The sequence below is a fragment of the Bos grunniens genome, chromosome 18 (assembly GCF_055505025.1).
Source record: "Bos grunniens cultivar Pamir isolate PY7600 chromosome 18, Bosgru_T2T1.0, whole genome shotgun sequence".
Taxonomy (NCBI): domain Eukaryota; kingdom Metazoa; phylum Chordata; class Mammalia; order Artiodactyla; family Bovidae; genus Bos; species Bos grunniens.
In genome coordinates this window covers 54,012,338-54,031,775 of record NC_141182.1, presented here as the reverse complement: position 1 = coordinate 54,031,775, position 19,438 = coordinate 54,012,338, and the positions used below count along the sequence as shown (strand labels likewise).

The 19,438-nt window shown below is 53.3% G+C and overlaps 1 protein-coding gene and 1 long non-coding RNA gene across 2 annotated transcripts; one reads left to right on the top strand and one right to left on the bottom strand.

The window, feature by feature from the left end:
• Positions 1-4,173: 4,173 nt before the first annotated feature.
• On the bottom strand, positions 4,174-11,919 carry CALM3 (calmodulin 3). Its single transcript, XM_086353258.1, has 6 exons — positions 11,771-11,919; positions 7,496-7,526; positions 5,193-5,336; positions 4,946-5,052; positions 4,433-4,568; positions 4,174-4,350 (listed from the first exon to the last, which is right to left on the bottom strand). The coding sequence occupies exons 1-6, from the start codon at positions 11,771-11,773 to the stop codon at positions 4,322-4,324; spliced, it is 450 nt and encodes a 149-aa protein (XP_086209384.1). The 5' UTR covers positions 11,774-11,919; the 3' UTR covers positions 4,174-4,321.
• A 589-nt stretch (positions 11,920-12,508) lies between these two features.
• On the top strand, positions 12,509-14,398 carry LOC147354101 (uncharacterized). The gene is made up of 2 exons (XR_015146217.1): positions 12,509-12,729; positions 12,994-14,398. It is a non-coding gene; the product is annotated as an uncharacterized LOC147354101 (long non-coding RNA).
• The last annotated feature ends 5,040 nt before the right edge of the window (positions 14,399-19,438 follow it).

Here is a 19,438-nt window from a genome sequence, read left to right as displayed (position 1 = left end):
TGCTCCTCCGCGTCTGCCCGTATCCATTAGCAGTGCAGAGTGCCATCTCTGTGCCTGTGGTTAATAAAGAATGGGAAGGGGAAGTCATGCCTTTTTAATAATGCAGGTTGTATGGGAGTAAAAGTCTTTCAAAAACTAGGGCCCAAGGAGGGAAATAATCGACAGGCAATAGAGAAGTGCAGGCAATGCGCTGCGGTGGTTAAAAGCGTGGGCGTTTGGGATGTGAATAACCTGGGGTTCAAGTCCCAGTGCAGCCACTTCCAAGAAGAGTGCTGTGAGAGGCTTTACTGCCCAGGCCTCTGTTCCTTTCCTGTAAGCTTTTTTTTTTTTTTTTAATATATATATTTCTGGACACACTATGTGACATGCGTTTCCTGACCGGGGATCAAACCTGGGTGCGCCCCTCCCCACCTCTCCCCCCCACCCCTGCAGTAGAGGCTCAGAGTCTCAACCACTGGACTGCCAGGGAAGTCCCTCCTGTCAGCTCTTGATAACTTGTGCTCATATGCTCACTGGGGAGGGTACATGTCATAAATGGGAAAGAAAAAACGGGAAAAAATTTTTATTAGGACTCAACCTGGCCTGAGTGAGACATAAATGAGATGATGTCTAGAAAGTGGCACTCCCCTCTGAGATGGATGTTTTTATGTTCCTCCTTTGAGAGATGAGTTTCCCATTTTGCAGATGGGTAAACAGAGGCTCAGAGACGTGAAGTCACTGCTCCAAGGTTATGAAGCAGGCAGCATTAGAAGACCTGAGGCTTAGTGAGTATAGACACTTAACTGAGTGGTCGCATTGTGCTGGAGCCCAATTCTATGTCATCAAGACCTGTCTTCTTCTGAACTATAAGACCAGAGTTTTCCACAGGTATTCCTGGCTGCTAAGAAGGCAGCTCTCATCCCAGATTCCACTGTTTTGACCCTAGCCTCAGCCTAGCCTTCCCCTTATCTCTGGCCTGTTAGTTGCTCAGTCGTGTCTGACCCTTTGCCTCCCCATGGACGGTAGCCCACCCAGCTCCTCTGTCCATGGAATTCTCCAGTCAAGAATACTGGAGTGGGCTGCCATTTCTTTTTCCAGGGGATCTTCCTGACCCAGGGATCGAACCTGAGTCTCCTGAGTTGAAAACAGATTCTTTACCATTTGAGCCACCAGGGGCAGCCCTCTGGCCTACCTGAAGTCATTGTTTAAAAGAGATTGAGTATGTTTGGCTTTGCGGGGCCTTTGTTGCTACCGTGGGCTTCCTCTCATTGCTGAGACTGGAGGCTGCTCTCTAGGTGCGGTGCTTGGGGTCTCAAGGCCGTGACTTTTCTTGTGGAGCACAGGCTCAGTAGTTGTGGTGCGTGAGCTTGGTTACCCTGGGGGCATGTGGGATCTTCCCCATCAGGATCCAACACTGGCAAACTCTTAACCACTGGACTACCAGGGAAACCACACCCCGCCCTCCCCCCTGCCCCACCAACCCTTTTTAAAATGACCATTTACTCTGAAGCCACAGGAAAGCCCCTGAGTTTGGGCCTCACCAGGCTTCTCCATCCCCCAAGGCCAGGCGAAGGTGAATAAGTGGCTTTTTACTCCACTGAGCTGTTTCTGCTCACCTCCTGCCTGGTCCTCGTGGTCAGAGACAGCCGCTCAGATGTTAGACTGTGTCTACTGACCGTTCACTCCTGCCCGAGAGGGAAATCAGATGGGTTTTGTAGCTGGGGACTGGGCCTCCCCACCTAAGATTTTTTTTGATATAGACAATTTTAAAAAGTCTTTGACTTTGTTAAATATTACTTTATTTATTGAAGGATAATTGCTTTACAGAATTTTGTTTTCTGTTGAACTTCAACAGGAGCTTGTTTTTGTTGTTTTGTTTTTTGGCACTATGTGGGATCTTAAGTGAAGCCACTCAGTCGTGTCCGACTCTGCGACCCCATGGACTGTAGCCTACCAGGCTCCTCTGTCCATGGAATTTTCCAGGCAATAGTACTGGAGTGGATTGCCATTTCCTTCGCCAGCGGATCTTCCCAACCCAGGGATCGAACCCGGGTCTCCCGCATTGTAGACAGACGTTTTACCATCAGAGCCACCAGGGAAGTCACATGTGGGATCTTAGCTCTCCCTGAACTGGAAGACAAGGCCTCAACCACTAGACAGCCAGGGAAGTCCCATGCCTTCTTTTCCATAGCTCTGCCTTCCTTGGGGAAGTTGAGGAGCTTTCTAGGGTTTACAATAGTTGTTCTGAACTTTAGTCCTTTGTCTCTCAGGACTAACTGAAGCTGTGAGCTCAGGAACACACCTCTATTCTCCCCACTGTGTTCAGTTCAGTTCAACTCAGCACTTAACCTGCCAATGGGCAGTGGTCACCTCTTAGCCAGAGGGCCGTCAAGAATCCCCGACCTGGCCTGGGCACCCTGTCTGACCTGGTCTTCCTCTTCCTCCTCCTGCACAGCAGGTGACCTCCCTTTCAGCTTGCCACTGGTCTGCCCCTAAACGAGGACGCTCCTGTGACACGATGGACCTGCCTCAGGCCTTCTGGGGCCTCACCGTGCGGTCCTGTGTGTGACTGACAGGTGGCCCTACTAAGGCGGGGTTGGTCTTGCACACCTGTGTAGGTGCCGAGCACTCAAAGCTGACAGGCTGGGACTTCCCTTGTGGCTAAGACTCCACACTCCATGTGAGGGGCCCAGGTTTGATTCTTGGTCAGGGAGTCAGATCCCACAGCAGACAGACTGTTTTTGGGCAGGGCTTCAGGCCTGTGCAGGGAGCAGGCCCAGAAACCAAGAGGGGAGGAGCAGTCAGGTAGTCACTGTATTTTATTGGAAAACATTGATATATATTTTTCTTCACAGCTTGAACACAAATATTGCCCGGTTTGAAAAAAAAAAAAAAGAAAAACCAAAACACTCCGAAAACGTCCACAGCTTCACGCCTACCTGCCCTTACCCTCAGCTCTTGGCTGGGTCTCCCGCTATGCCCCACCCCCTCTTCCCTGGAGGCTGGTGCCACAGGGTGGACGAGAAGATTCTCAAAGCTGGGCAGGTCCCAGGAAAAGCCACTTGATCGACCTGAGGGGTGGGGTGGGATGAGGGTTGGGGGCAGATGAAATGAACGGGGAAAAAAAAAAAAAATCCAGACGACCGAACTGCCCGTGTTGACTTACTTGTCCCAGAGGCGAAAGTCAGAAGCCAGGTTGCGGATCATGCTCTCCGCTGGGGAGTGTGGGGGCAGGCAGGCGGGCGCGCAGACAGCACAGATGGGGCTGGGGAGCTGCCGAGCCACCACGGGAAGCGGGAGGGGCCAGCGGCCCGGCAGGGCTGTTTTATTGCAGGTTATGTTCTCTTGAGCGCTTGGTGGGGCACATCCTCCCAATCCCCGCCCCTCAGCTAGCCCGGCATGGTTTCAGACAAAATTAAGAGTTTTAAGGAGTATAAAGAAAAAATGGAAGGATGAGTAGCATGTGACAAAGCGGCCAACTCCACATGCGTTCCCTCGAGGGGACTGGGATGCGGGTGGGCGTGGGACGTTAGCACCAGGACAGCTTGAGATCGCTTCGGGAACACGGGATGGGGGCAGCGTGCAGGGGCACCAGGGGAGCTGGCCCCACTCGCCCCGCCTCAAGGAGCCAGTCTGATGCTTCACAAGAGCAGCCAATGGGATCTGAGAGCTGCCCAGCCTGGCCGGCCTCCTCACGTGCTAAGAGCATGCCAGCTGCCAAGCCTCCCTCGCCCCCTGGCCTCCTCCTGGGCCACATCCAGGCAACACCGCAGCTCCGGGCCCTCCCCACCACCCTCAGTCCTTCTGGAACGCCGCACTGGGCACTCCTGCCCCGACAGGCTCTGGGATGGGCACAGGGTATCACAGGCTGGTCGCATGCAACAGCAAAAGGCGTGCCTCTCGCGCCTGGCCCTCCTGAGGGCCTCGGCCCCTCCCCATCAGGTCCTAGGACAGCGCCGGCGGCCACCCCGGCACCCCAAAACAAGATGACAAACGAACAGGAACAAACCAAAACGGACAAGAGCCACCCGGGCTGGAGGAGGAGGGCAGAGGCCCCCTGAAGGGGACTGGGGGGCTCATCTTATGAATGCATCAGGCCTTGGAAGGTGTGAATGGAAGGCGGGAGGGCCGAAAGAAGAGATGGCGGGGGCCTGCAAGGAGACTCGGGAGGAAGAGAAAGAGCAATCATGCAGCTTGGGACAAATCTTTTGTTGCTTTATCAGATTCTCAGTCCATCAACTGGTGTTTGCTAAAACCGGGATAGGCAGGGAGTGTTGAAGAGAGTGCGCGCGCGGGGAGAGAGAGATCGAGAGAACGGGCATCACCAGCTGCCCGGGGGCCTTCACTTTGCAGTCATCATCTGTACAAACTCTGTGGAGAGAAAGACAGAGAGGTCAGCAGACAGCAGGCTCCCCCAGCCCCTGCGGGCACGCAGACGGGGCCGGCAGCTCACCTTCATAATTGACCTGGCCGTCTCCGTCAATGTCGGCCTCCCTGATCATCTCGTCCACCTCCTCGTCGGTCAGCTTCTCGCCCAGGTTCGTCATGACGTGGCGCAGCTCTGCGGCGCTGATGTACCCGTTGCCGTCCTGCGTATTGGGGGACAGACGAAGGCTCTGAGCATGAGGCGTTCGTCTGCCTGGCGTTTTCTTGGGGGGCAGTGGGAGAGAGACCCCAGCACATCCGTCCCGGGTGTCAGGGGACAGACAAAGGCTCCGAGCCCGAGGCATCTGTTCGCCCGGCTCTCTCCTGGGGGGCAGCGAGAGAGAGACCCCAGCATGGGGCCTGTCAGTCACCTCCCTTGGCAAAGGCAAGGGCTTCCTGTGATGGCAGAGCAAGCTGGCAATGGGGTTGGCATTGGAACCTTGCCTCCCAAAGTGGTGACTCCGATTAGGCAGGGTGTTCCGCGAGCCCTCTGTCCTGCTCTCTGCCGGAGTGCCAGAGCCCCCAGGGAAAGCCTGCTCACCTTGTCAAAGACACGGAAGGCCTCTCGGATCTCCTCCTCGCTGTCCGTGTCCTTCATCTTTCTGGCCATCATGGTCAGGAACTCGGGGAAGTCAATGGTCCCGTTCCCTGTGAGGTGGGGGAGGGAGGGAGATGCTCTGGGCCTGGGCCGGAGGAGACGACCCCAGGGCCCTGGTCATCCACCCCGGAGGGCGGCTCCCTGGGGGCACTGGGAGGGGGCTGCCCTCCAGCCCTGGGTGCGGGCTCACCATCTGCGTCCACCTCGTTGATCATGTCCTGCAGCTCGGCTTCAGTGGGGTTCTGTCCCAGAGACCTCATCACTGTCCCCAGCTCCTTGGTGGTGATGGTGCCGTCCCCGTCTTTGTCGAAGAGGGAGAAGGCCTCCTTGAACTCTGCGGTGGGAGGACAGCAAACCCGAGGTGAGGGCACGAGGAGGCCTGAGTCAGGCCTGCCTCGAGAAACAGGAGGCCCAGTGCCAGCCCCAGCCTCTCGCCTCTGTACCGCGGACAGGCCCCTTCCTTCTTTCCAGCGCCCCTCACAGAGCACCTGCTCAGTGACGGGGAAAACTGCCTGCTCTGCCCAGCCCAGAGGACATGGGGGCAAAACGGGCTGACGGTGGCCTTAGAGCCTCTACATTTCTTTTTGGTCCCTGGCTTCAGTCTCTTCCTCGAGTGATGAAACGGACCAGTGTCCTGGAAGGGAGGAGAGCCAAGGAAGCTTCGTCTGAAGTGTGCCAGCCAAGGTCAGCGGGCCAAGAGAGGAAAGGCAGGAGAGACTGCAGGACGGCGCTATGCGCCACGGCATCTCGCCCGATGGGGACAACCAGCCCGGCTCTCAGCTTCCAGAGGAGCCACGTGGGGCGGAGTGTGGGGGCGGCCGGCAGCGAGCACGGCCGATGGACTGTGTGGGGTAGGCGGGGTGGGGGGTGTGGAAGGAGAGGGGACGGCTGCCAAGCCAGGCGGCCGAGGAGCTGGGGGTGCTGAGTGGGAAGGCCACAGCTGGGCCCGCATCAGGAGCGGGAGAAGCACGTGACTCCTGCCCTCCCACTGGGCCCATTTTGGCACCTGGTGCTCCCTGCCCCCAAACCCTCAGGGAACAGATGCCTGGCAGCCTATTCCCAGAGGGTGTGGGCTGGGGTGAGGCGGCGGACAGTTCGCTAATGGGGATGGGGGTGGCGGGTAGCATGGAGCGTGTGTTGGTGTCAAGCGAGGGCAGAGCTGGGGCTGTGCGTGGCCGGCACAGGAGCCACACGTAGAGCCTAGAGGCTTTGCCCCAGCCTGAGCTTCTGGGCCCTGGAGACCCCGAGTCTCCTGGGGGATGCTGGCGCCTCCCTGTGCCCAGGCCTTGTTGTTCTCAGGGGTCATGCAGGCACCCTGTGCTCAGGATCTCTGAACAACAACGCAGTTCTCTGGTTTTCCTTGGTGGGTCTCCGTAGCCACCCACCTGGGGCCAAAGTTCAGAAGCTGAAAATGTCGGTGGAGGGGGGAAGGGAGGGGAAGAAAGAAGAGAAGGCAAGTCCACTCCTGCCTCCCGGACTTCAGAAGCTGGGCTTTCTATGCTTGTCACATGCAGCCTGTTGACCCTGACAGTAAAGCCAGGTCCAAGGGCTACTTTGTGCTGGCCCATGGCTGTGGGACTTAACTGGGAGCTGGTCCCTGTCCTTTAGAGTAGCTCACAGTCTGGGGGGGCGGGGGAGACAGGACACAGAAACCTTCTCAGCACACAGTACTTCCTGTAGCTGTGGCTTACTGGGCTTTAGGGGAGTCTACAAAAATGAATGACATGGGACTCAAGGACTTCTTCAAACTTACTGGAAGATACGTGATGGCTCCCTTGTTCATTTAGTTATTTAGTCAACAAAAATGTACGCAGCAACCATTATGCTGCAGGCACCAAAGGCACAGCAGGGACCAACACACAGAAAAGCCCCCAGTAAGGGACTTGTCTAGTGACAGGCAGATGCAGCCGGCAGACATCAGAGATTAATTTCAGATGGTGAGAAAGGCTATTAAGGAAACAGAGAGTAGTGGAAGGCTGTTTATTTGAGATGGGACCAGGGAAGGCCCTTCCAAGATGACATTTGAATCAAGACCCAAAGGAGGAGAAGGAGCTGCCTGGTGCAAAGAGCTGGGGGAAGGCACTTCCGGCCCAGGAAGAAGCGAGTGCAAGCATGCGCGAAGGGCAATGCAGAGGTGGGTGTGACGAGCCCTCTCCTGGGTGGCTCCTGAAGTGGGCCAGGACCCCCGAGGGGAGTTCACCTTCTGAGCCTAACTGGCAAGAGCCAGGACAGACGGCCAGGCTCGCCCTGCAGCCACTGATTAAAAGGCCCGGTGATCCCTGGCGGGAGGGGAGCACAGCCCTGCCACCTGATGAGGGCCCGGCTCAGGACTGTGGGCTCTGGTGTCACTGGCGCGCTCTCATACACGGGAGCTTCTCTGTCAGATGCCCTCCTGGCTGCAGTTAAGACTCAGCTGGGGGTGCAGAGGCATTCGTGCGGCAGGGTGAGGGCAGGAAGGGGGAATGGGGGAGGGAAGGAGGGAAGCAAGCTCACCTGCGATCTGCTCCTCGGTCAGCTGGTCAGCCTGGAAAAGCAGGAAGGAGAAAGTTAGTCACAGGTTGGCACATCTTTCCTTGCTCAGCCCGGCCCCCGCTGGTGCGGCCAGCTCCACATGGCAGTCCATGTACCTGGGCAAGGGCGGTCATGCCAGAGCCAGGACTGGGATCAAGTCTGGTGATTCGGGAGGCTGGAGACCCAGGACCCGATGACACCCCCGACCCCAGGGTCTCCAAGCAGAGTCAGGGCTCTGGAGCCAGCCCCGGCCCAGCTGCACCTGCACTGGTTCCCATCTCGGCGGCGTCACAGCCGCTGGGCGCCCAGAGGCTGAGTGAAGGGAGCAGTTGCCCTGGAAGCCTGATCAAGCAGCTCTTCTAGAAGGCTCCAAACTGAAGCAGGCCAGGCCCAGGGCAGGCAGCCGGCTCTTTCCTAGTTTCTATGTCACCAATGTGGAAGCACCAGGTCCAAGCACTGCGGATCCAACTGGCAACAGTTCTCCCAACCGGTGTCTGTGGAGTGCCTGAAGAGCCCTGGGCAGGCAGGGGGCAGACCCCGCTCTCTTCGCCACGGGGCACCATTCACTCCACTGCTCCTTTGGGGCAGGAAGGGTGAATGCTGGGAGGGGACCGCAGCCGGCATGACGCTGGAGGCAGAGGCTGGAGGACTCAAGTCCCCTCCCCCTGCTGCGCTGCAGTTTGTAACCCTCGCTGGCCCTGGCCACTCTGGGGCCGGGCCAGTCGGGTCGGGCAGCCCTTGCTGCATGCTGGGCTTGGGGGCGGGGCAGAGGACAAGCAGAGGCCAGCCTGTCCTGAACCAGCCCAGAAAAGGGATCCTCTGGGGGAGGAGCCACGCGGAGATGGAGCTGAATCCCAACGTTTAGCTTTAGGCAGTAAAAGAGGAATTTTCCTTGGGGTCCGTGAACGCTGCCAGAAGGCATGGCTCGCCCTTGGACCACTGCCCCCTTCCTCATTTCCTCTTACAACTAGGGGAAGGGGCTCCACATCTACAGCAGGCTTCCAGCTCTGAGTCTGAGAGCCCCTCAAACTAAGGCGTGCCACTGTGTGCACTAGCGTTATTCTACACAGAGGTTCTAGAACTTCCTTGGGAATCTAGCAAGAGCCCCACCACCCCCCCTTCTGCCCCATCCCAAATGTGAAGACCAATCACATTAGAACAAGTCTGACATGTCCTTTTTCTTTTTTTCTTTTAAACATAAAGGAAGAAGGACTTGAGGCTAAGCCCCAAATGGGTAGAACAGGAGGGGAAATCAGGGTGATGATTACAGAAGGGAAATGGCTAAGGGAGGGGGAAGCAGGAAGGTAGAGAAGGAAACACACCACACATGTACATTCTGGAAAAGTCCAAAGTCTAAAGGGAAGGTTAGGAGGCCAAATGGAGATGGTTCTGCCTCGCTTTCAAAAGAGACCCAGGGCTGCCAGGCTCCTGCATGCCAGCCTGGCAGCCCCAGGCCCATGAGCCCTTTGCTCCTCTGCTTCCCTTGGCTTCTATGGGCAAAGAAGCCTGAGCTGATCGCCTAGGTCCTGACACCCGAGGAAGCTGCTGGGGGAAATTGAGAAGATAGGATGGGCTTCTGTTGCCAAGGCCAGGCAGTGCCAGGGGCGTGGAGGAGGGCTGGGAGAGGGCTGCCCTCCCCCAGCTTTCATCCTTTCCCCTGGCCAACGTGGTAAGGGCTACCCAACCAGGGCCCTTCGCACCCCTGCCACATCACCCTGGGCAGCACCCGCAGGGGCTGGGGGCAAGGAGGCTGGGGCAGGTCGCTGAATGCCCGAGTGGCGCTGAAGCTGGTGTCTACTGCTCCCTGCCGCCAGGCTGCAACGCGCAGAGGAGGTACTGCCACTGTTCCAGGCTTGCTGCAAATAGGCGTGGCTCTCTGCCGGTAGGGCCGTCACACTCCCTCCCTCCTCTTAGGAGACCCTCTCCCCTGCTAGGGAAGGAAAGGGCCCAGCTCCCAGCTAGAGATCTCAAAGCAAGGCTGCTGCCCAGACAACTGATCACTGCCGGGGATCCCTTCCTTCTCAGCGCTTTTTCCCTTTCCAGATCTGCAGATTTTCAGCTTTCACCAAAAACTACCTGCAAAATAACCCAGCTGGTCCCCTGCTTCCCCATCCCTTTAGGCTCCAGCAAGAGGCTGGACAAGAAAAAAAAAAAAAAATCCTGGGGTGGGGGAGGGAAGAGGGTATTATTTCTCTGCCTTGCCCCAGCCCCCAGCCAGTGCCAGGCAGCAGTGTTAGATGAGATCAGAAACCAAGGCCAGGGCCCCTCACCCGGGCCAAGGAGGAGCCACAGGGCTCAGGCCAAAGTCCAAAGCCAGTTAACAGTGACTTGTCCCACCCATACTTTGCTGATTACAAAGGGAAAGAGAAACTAGTGGGGCCAAAGCTCAGGTCTTATTTGGCAGGTGGGGGCCTCCTGGCGCCTGTCAATGATTTGGTGCCCCTTTAGCAAGGCTCTGCTGGGGGAAAATGGGGTAGCGGCGAGAGGAGCCATCAGGCCTGTGTCAGCAAGTATGAGATCTGATACACAGCAGCGGCTGCCTGTTCTCCCCAGCCTTGCCAGGGAGGATGGCTGCACACGGTTCCGAGGCTGAGCCTGGGGGGGCTGGGGGACTGTGGGTGGCAGGGACCAGGAAAGAACTAGTCTGCTGGTTTTCTCTCAAAGCCCAAGCTGTGGGAATTAACAGAAGCACTCAGGGAGGGCTCCAAAAGGAACAAGTGGCCCTGGGGCCGATGAAGGGGTCCCTGTGGAGGTCCTCTCTGCAGCCCCCACCCCGAGGCCACAAGAACAGGCGTGCGATTGTCGCCGACGCCACACTGTACTGCACTGTCATTCGGCACAAGTGAGGAGATGCAGAGCGGTGCGTGGAGCTGGAGACCAAGATAAAACCAGCATTCCTGTTTGGGAAAAACAGCTCTCTGCGTCTGAAAAGGGCAGTGAGCAGGTGAGGTTCAAGGCTTTAAAAGCTGGCTCATTTGATGCATCCCAAACTTTGCTCCTCCCCACCCCCATTTCATGCGGCTTCAGTGCGCAATAGAGGCCCCAACAACTCCGCCCACCTGCTCCCACTGCCGGGTGTCTCCTGCCCAGCCCCATTCTTCCTGGGAAAGGGACCCTTGAGCCACTCCCTCTCGCCTCTGCAGCCCACTCCCCATCCAGACTGAACAGTCTTTGTCCCGGCTTTGCCCTGGAAACTTCCAGGGAGCTACCCACCACATCCACCTCCAACCCTAGGCCCACCTTGGCTGCCATTCATTTTCTATAACATGTCCCCGGATCGCCTTCCATCTCACCTCCCACCACAGAAGCTGAAGTTCTCTCCCACCCCTCACTTTGAAAACCCACCTCCTCATGAACCCAAATACAACAACCCCCTTCCCCCAAAAAACCCCCAATCTCCCTTCCTAGTTCAATAGTCTTAACCCAATAGGAACCTCAGAACCTTCTCTGGCTGCCCCTGTCCCCCCACCACTGACAAGCTCGGCACCCCCTTTTGACCCCTTCCCCGACTCCATCCTTTTCAGTTCCTGTAGGCTTCCAGGGCATCTTCAAAAGGCTTCCAGAGCATCTTCTAACCTTGGCTGCCACCCACCCCAGGCTCTTCCTTCCAGAGCATGCACCTCACCCTCCTCCTCCTTCCTCTGCAATGTCGGTCTTTGGAGAACCCCCTTTTCTCCCCTCAAGGGTCTGATCTGCAGAAGCGACCCTCCTCCCTGCCTCCTGGGACGGCTCCCCCTCCACCCAGGCCCAGCTAACCACCACCCCCTCTTAGGGAGTTCCCCAGCAGCCCGGCTTCCCTCCGATCCCCCTTCCTTGCTACCTATTAAGACCCAAAATCCTTTATCAGGCCACAAATCACCTCCTTCCCTAGCCAATGGCTCTTACCTCGGCCCCCTGGAATCCAAACACCCCACCTTAGCGACCAAACGCCTCATCCTGGGTCCAAGAGTCCAGATGCTCCATCTTCGGCTCAAATGCCCCCCTAGAGGGCTCAAGTGCCCTTTCTGGGGTCTAGACACCCCACCTGGTACTAACTGTCGCTTCTGGAAGTTCACAACTCCCTTTGGGGAGCCAAACGCCCCACTGTGGGTTCAAATGCCCCCGATCAAGGGGCAGAGAAGGGTCCAGAGCCGCTCTCCGGGACCCAAACCCTCCCCCCACCCCACTCCATTCTGAGTCCACTCGTGCTCTCAGGGGTCCTGCTCCGCCGTGCCCGCCTCAGTGGCCCCAACCTCGGCGGCCCTCAGTCTCACTCACCATGGCGAGAGCCGGGTGTCCGGAGCGCGGGTATCAAGGTTCCTCCGGCGGCGGCAGCAGCTGCAGCAGCTCGAGCTCCGCCGCGCGTCTGCGCCTCCACACTCACTGCCTGCAGCGCGCGCCGCCGCGCCGCCGCCGCCCGCCCCAACGGTCCCTCAACGGCCGCCGCGCGCGCCCCGCCTCGCCCGGCCCCGCCCCGCCCGGCCCGCGCGCCGCCGCACTGCGGCTCCCACGGATCCCTCCGCGCCTCTCTCCGGACTGTCGGGCCCGCGGCTCTCTCACTCCTCACAGAGTTGGGCTTATGGTCGGCCGCGCGCGCGCGAGCGCACCCGTCGCGGGACTACTTTCCGTCGCCATGCGCCCCGCCCCCTGTGCCCACTCTACATTCCTCCTCGGCGGAGGGGCACTGCTCGGCTGGCGCGTGATGCGTCCCTGTGTGACACGCGCGGCTATTGGGTCCGGGCCACGGCGGAAATAAGAGCGCGGTGCCGATTGGTCTGGCCTTCCCTGCAATGCGTCAAACTGGGGCGAGCCACTGTGTGGTGGTGGTGGGCAGGCTGAAATGTGTGACTGTGTGGAACCGTGAGGCGTAACGAGGGGAAGGGGAAAATTGTGTGACTGTTAGAGAAGCAAATACATCGTCTTCGTGGTCAGGGAATGGTAAAAAGGATGGCGGAAGGTGCAGAAGTACTTTCTTGGTTCTCCCCTCCGACAGATGGAACATGGTGCAATCCAAAATGCTGGTCTGGAAGCCCCGCCCCCAAATGGGCCCTCGGGGTGGCGGGGTCTTCAAGGTTCAGCTTTTAGCCTGAAAGTTCTGCTCTTCGGCCGTCGGGGCAGGTGTCTTCACCGTGAGACACACTCCACAGGTGTGCGAAGCCCCTGTCCTCGCTTCACTTCGCTTATAATCGGTTCAGGGTCTGTGAAACGGGCTGTTCCAGGACAGCCCTGGGAACAAGGTATTAATTCAGTCATTCATTCAATAAGCCTCAATGCGGTGCCTGCTGTAATTCAGGGACCTGTGCTTGGCTGGGAGGGGGAGACCAAACTTCCCAACCATTGTCTTGCTGTCTTGCAGACCACTTGAGTCTTGCACTCCTTGTTCCAGGGTTCCAACCACAGAAGGAAGAAGAGTGGGAAAGTTAGCTGAGACTATTTACTGGCGCTCAGAAACGGCAACACCCCCCCCACCCCGCCCCCTAACTTCTCTTGTTTTGAATTAGGGCTATATTTGCGTCTGTGCTCTGCCCCCTCTCGGTGATTGGCTGACGAGTGTCAAGTGAGTCCAGCTGGACCAATCTTTATGTTACACCTGGAACAGGATGTAGGCTGAGCCAATGAGAGGCCTTCCCTGGGTTTTTGGATCTAGACTTTTGGGGGCAGGAAGTCTTTTCCTTCTGTGTGGTGAGGCTGTGAAGAAATAGATCTGGACCTATCTATGCATATTCAAAAGCAGAGACATTACTTTGCCAACAAAGGTTCGTCTAGTCAAGGCTACGGTTTTTCCTGTGGTCATGTATGGATGTGAGAGTTGGACTGTGAAGAAGGCTGAGCGCCGAATTGATGCTTTTGAACTGTGGTGTTGGAGAAGACTCTTGAGAGTCCCTTGGACTGCAAGGAGATCCAACCAGTCCATTCTGAAGGAGATCAGCCCTGGGATTTCTTTGGAGGGAATGATGCTGAAGCTGAAACTCCAGTACTTTGGCCACCTCATGCAAAGAGTTGACTCATTGGAAAAGACTCTAATGCTGGGAGGGATTGGGGGCAGGAGGAGAAGGGGACGACAGAGGATGAGATGGCCGGATGGCATCATTGACTCGATGGACATGAGTCTCAGTGAACTCCAGGAGTTGGTGATGGACAGGGAGGCCTGGCGTGCTGCAATTCATGGGGTCGAAAAGAGTCGGACACGACTGAGTGACTGATCTGATCTGATGACCTTTTGGAAGGAAAGTTATGACCAACCTAGATAGCATATTAAAAAGCAGAGATTATTACTTTGCCAACAAAGGTCCATCTAGTCAAGGCTATGGTTTTTCCAGTGGTAATGTATGGATGTGAGAGTTGGACTGAAGAAAGCTGAGTGCCGAAGAATTGATGCTTTTGAACTGTGGTGTTGCAGAAGACTTTTGAGAGTCCCTTGGACTGCAAGGAGGTCCAACCAGTCCATCCTAAAGGAGACCAGTCCTGGATGTTCATCGGAAGGACTGATGCTGAAACTCCAATACTTTGGCCACCTCATGAGAAGAGTTGACTCATTGGAAAAGACCCTGATGCTGGGAGGGATTGGGGGAAGGAGGAGAAGGGGACGACAGAGGATGAGATGGCTGGATGGTATCACCAACTCAATGGACATGAGTTTGAGTGGACTCTGGGAGTCAGTGATGGACAGGGTGGCCTGGCATGCTGTGATTCATGGGGTCGCGAAGAGTAGGACACAACTGAGCGACTGAACTGAACTGATGACCTTTTTCACACCCTAGAGGAGACAATAAAACTGATTCCAGGGAGAAGCGATGAAGAGGTGGAGTGCCGTTTCCTTCCCTGATTCCAGCTTGAGGCCAGCTGCACACTATCATGCCAGGATTTTGATTATATGAGTTATTAAAAATGTCCCATTTATCCCAAGCTGGTTTGAGTTGAGTTTCTGTCACTTACAACCAAAGAATTGTGATGGATGTGACCCAGGCTAAACTCTGTCTTGGTCGTCAGCGTTGGCCCTGAAACAGAGAGGGCCAAGGACCCAGTCATCATTTGCTGAACAAATAAGCAAAGGAAGTCACACACATGCTCTCTCTCCCTGTTTCTCCTGTCCATGTCTTTGAGTCTCAGTTTCTACCAGGAAGACCTTAACTTCTGAATTACTTAGGCCTACGAAACAGTAGATGTACTACTATTAGCACGTTTGAAGACGTACTGTGTTCCAGGTACCATTTCACCTGCTTTGACTGTGTTAGTTCATATAATTCTTACAACCTCCCTATGAGTTTGTTACTTTCACTTTCCACCTTTTGAAAATGTTTTATTGCCACTGGAATTAGATGAGATCAGAGAGGTATAAAGCCTTGACCAAGAACAGAGAAGTGAAGTAGCTTGCCTGTGGTCACACAGTAGGAGGCAGAGTCAGGATTTTAATGCCAGCAGTTTGACTGAAAACCCCACACTCTTAACCACATTATACTACAGGTGGGAGAGATCTTGTTTTCCATTATCCATTTTCTCTGTTTTCCAGCCTAATAGAATTTTAGCTGGGCACATTGCCATCCTAAGTAAAAACGACATTTCCTAACCGTCCTTGTGGTTATGAGTCCTCATTTGACGGAATTCTGGCCCAAAAGGATGTGAGCAGAAGTAATACGTGAAACTTCTGGGTATAACCTTAAAGGGACAGGACATACCTTCCCTATTCTTCTTGCCTGCTGGTAGAGCGGCCATGAGACCAATGGTGACCATACTCACCTGGGACTTTGATGGTTTTCCTGAGGAGAGCCCACTTTTCCTTCCCCAGGGTCAAACTTTTATTTGAGAGGGAAATAAACTTTTATATTGCTTAAGCCACTGGTATTTTGGATCACTTGGTTATAACATGTACATGTCCTCTCTTTGGTTACTGCCCTTGTTTTGGTGGAAGCCGACTTGTGCCTAATTTAGTGAGAGGTCATGGGGTTCAGGTGTTAACCAGTCATCATGTCCTACTTCCATACCTCTGATTGCTTCAGAGCCAATTGTATGACTTTTTCTCTCTTTTTTAAAGTTTTTTTGTATTTTTTTGCATGTGTGACATAATTTACACTCAATAAAATACCACAGATCTTAAGTATTCAGTTGAATTGTGTACACCCATGTAACCACCACCCAAGACAAGTTATAGAACACTTCCATCACCCCAGAAGTTAGATCCCTGTGGCTCTTTCTAGTCGATTCCTGTTCCCCTCAAGCAACTATTGTTCTGGCTTCTGTCATTGGAGATTAGTTCTGCCTGTTCTAGAATTTTGTAGAAATGGAATCCATATAGCATGCGTTTTTCTGGTCTTGGCTTCCTTCACTCAATGTAATATTTTTAAGCAAAAGTTGCATGGAACATAGTTACACTGAAATATATTTTTTGTTGATCTGGAACTCAAATTCAACTGGAGTCCTGTATTTCTAATTGCTAAATCTGATGATCATAATGTCAAGGCACTTTCTTTCCAGGTTTGGGAAATGATCTTAAGTGACCTTACAGGGGACCAACAGGCTTTGCGGTGTCCTATGCTACAGCCCGGCAAGAATCGTGACAGCAGCTTCAAGTTTTCTGAACTTTAGGAACGATCAATTAACTAAAGCTCAATCCCATTATTGTCAGGGAAATTCAAGTTAAAATCACAATAATACACCAGTCCACATCCTGGCCAGCCACCAAGCCATAATGCTATCTGTTGCTGGGCCCACAGCAGCATCTGGTGGCCTTGTTCTTTCTCTGGCCTCATCTCCCTGTGCTCTCACCTTCACGCTCTCAGCTGCATCAGCCTCTCTGCTGTTGCTGGAACACATGTGGCTGATTCCTGTGTATGAACCTCTGGATTGCTTCCTCTCCTTCAAATGCTCTCCCCACAATAGTCATGCGGTTCGTCTCCTCCTTAGCTTTGTTCAAGTGACACGTCCTCAGTGATGGCCTCCCTTGATCATCCCATTTAAAATTGTAACTCAACACTCCAGACTCCCTTTCCTTTGCCTTATTTTTTCATAGGCATGACCGCCTTCTCAACTATGATATACTTTTCTTATTTATTCTATTTACAGTTTGATTCTTCCACTGGAATACAAGCTCCATGAGGTCTGGTCTTCTTTTTCTTTTTAAATTTTTGTTTATTTATTTACTGTTGCCTGTGCTGGGTCTGCCTCGCTACATGGGCTTTTGTCTAATTGCAAAGAGCAGAGGGCTACTCTCCGGTTGTGGTGCATGGGCTTCTCATGGCAGTGGCTTCTCTTGTCATGGAGCATGGGCTCTACAGTGCTGCGGGCTTCAGGAGTTGTGCCTGGTTTCATCAGTTGCAGCTCTCGGGCTCTAGATCACAGAATCAGTAGTTGTGGCACACAGGCTTAGTTATTCTGCAGCATGTGGGATCCTCCTGAGTCAGGGGTCAAACCCGTGTCTCCTGCATCTGCAGGCAGATTCTTTACCACCGAACCACCAGGGAAGCTTGGGTCTAGTCTTTCTATTTTATTCATTGTTGTATCTTCAGTACCAAAAGCAGAGCCAGGAATATAACAAGTGCTCAGTAAATATTTTAAAAAATAACTAGATAAAAATGGGGAGGTGGAAATTCTCTTGCAGTGCTGCTGGGAGAATATGTTGATACAGAGACTCTAGTGAGTGTCCCATTGAGAACAGGCTAGGTTATAGTACAGTAACAACTGCAAAAACCTCAATTAACACAGTAAGTTTCTTTCTCACTCACATAAAATCCACCAAGGGTCTTAGTCTCTCCATGAGACAGCTGTCCTCCCTGTGGTCACTCAGTGTCCCGGGCTCTTTTCTGTCTCCTGAAGTCCTCTGTGTTGCTACAGCAGGGGAAGGGAGACTGGAGAATGTCCCAGGGAGTTTTCATTGTCTTAGTCGAAGTGACATCTGTCACTTCAGCTCACATTTCATTGTCCAGAACTGGCCACACGGTCCCATGTCACCGCTGGGGGATAGAGAAGTGTATTTTCTTCTGTGCCTCAGAAGAAGAAATAGGAAACAGAATGTGGTGACCATATCATGGTCTTGGTCATGGAGAACTAATTGACCACCTCTATAGACAACTCGAACATGTACATTTGCTAAAAATCTAGTAATTCTGCTCTTAAATGTATCCTTGGTCATTTCTTTTTTTTTTTTAGTATATGTGCTGCCGAAGCAAGCACTCCTTGGTCATTTCAAATTGTTTTTTTGTTTGTTTTGTTTTTGGTTTTTCTTTGGCCATGCCCCATGGCTTGTGGGATCTTAGTTCCCTGATCAGGGATTGAACCTGTGTCCCCCGCAGTGGAGGCATGGAACCCCAATCACTGGACCAGCAGGGAAGTCCCTCAAATTGTTTTGGATGAGCTTCACAATAAGAACCACATTTTACATCATAACCCAGCCATGTTTCATATACATATATATATATATTCAGAAACTATATATTAGTCTGAAACAAAAATTTCAGAAACAGAACTTATTCTTATTATGGGCAAGGCACTCTTGATGTTTTTGAAACTATTCCATCTCATGTTTCAGAAGTTATGCTCATTGTGACCTACTGATTCTACCAGCCTCATTATGTGTGTGTAAGTATGTGAGTGTGTGTGTGTGTGTGTATGTGTGTGTGTGTATTAGCACTTCCTTATATGGTTTCTTGCCTTATAAACCATTTCAGACTCAAATTGTATAGTTCCTGCTTCAGTTCTAGAATCAATCATTTCTCTAAGGAACCTTGGCCCCTTTGGTTGGAGAATGATGTTAGAAATGAAGATCTGGGCTCTGAGTGTCCTTGTTGCTATTGATGACTGCTTTTTAAAATTCTACCTCTTTGCATTATTATAGTTATTGCTCCAAGTATCCTTAAATTGATCACCTATCTGTAATTACTACCACATTAATTTTTCTTTAAAAATCTTAGTTGTTGTCTCACGTGGTCTGGAGGCAGGTGAGACCAGGATTGGTTCAGTGGCTCAATGATGTAACAAAGAGCCCAGACTTTTTTCCCCTTCTGCTCTAGTATCTTCGGTATTTTCTGTCTTCAAGCTCATTGCTTGAAGACAGAAATATGGTGGCAAGATGGCTGCCATGGCTTCAGACCTTACTTCTCAAAGCAGTAACTGAAGTCAGGATGGAATGGAATAAGATTCTTTCATTTCTCTTTATCAGAGAGAATAAACCTTTTCTCAAAACCCCTTCAAGTTTTATTGGCACATAATGAATCACATGATCACTCCTAAGTCAATCGCTAGCAAACAGGAACAAGGTTTAGACCAATCAGGCTTCACCTTTTGGGGCAAGACTTGCTTTCCTTAGTACACTGTCACCTGACGCCTGGACAATACTGGGGTTGGGTTAGCGCGAGAGGGATGTGTGGTGGGAAAAAGGTCCACCCCGTGGAAATGGTTTGGATTTTTCTTGGGAAATTCCTGGGGAAAAAAAAAAAAAAAGGAGGAGAGTTAAGTTGTCTATGATATGGGGAAAGACTCTTAATCCCCTTCTTTGTGTGTGTGTGTGATAGTCGCCCTCAGTCGTGTCTGACTCTTTGTGATCCTAAGGACTATAGCCCGTCAGGCTCCTCTGTCCATGGGATTCTCCAAGCAAGAATGTTGGAGTGGGTTGTCATCCCTTTTTCCAGGGGAATCTTCCCGACCCAAGGATCAAACCCACATCTCCTGCATTGCAGGCAGATTCTTTACCATCTGAGCCACCAGGGAAGCCCAAGCCCCTTGCTTGACTTGTTTCTATTTTGTCTCCAAACGTTTTCTCCCAAAGCAGTTTCCTCAAATTCACCTTCTTCCTCCCGAAGCTGACTCATCCCAGCATTACTGCATGAGGGCGTCCAGGGCTGGAGGGTTGGCCCTACTGTCATCAACGTGTGGCTTCCATGTCTGCACCCAAGCAGCTGTTACAGTCGCTAAGTAGCCTAAGTTACTTCAGTCATGTCTGACTCTTTGCAACCC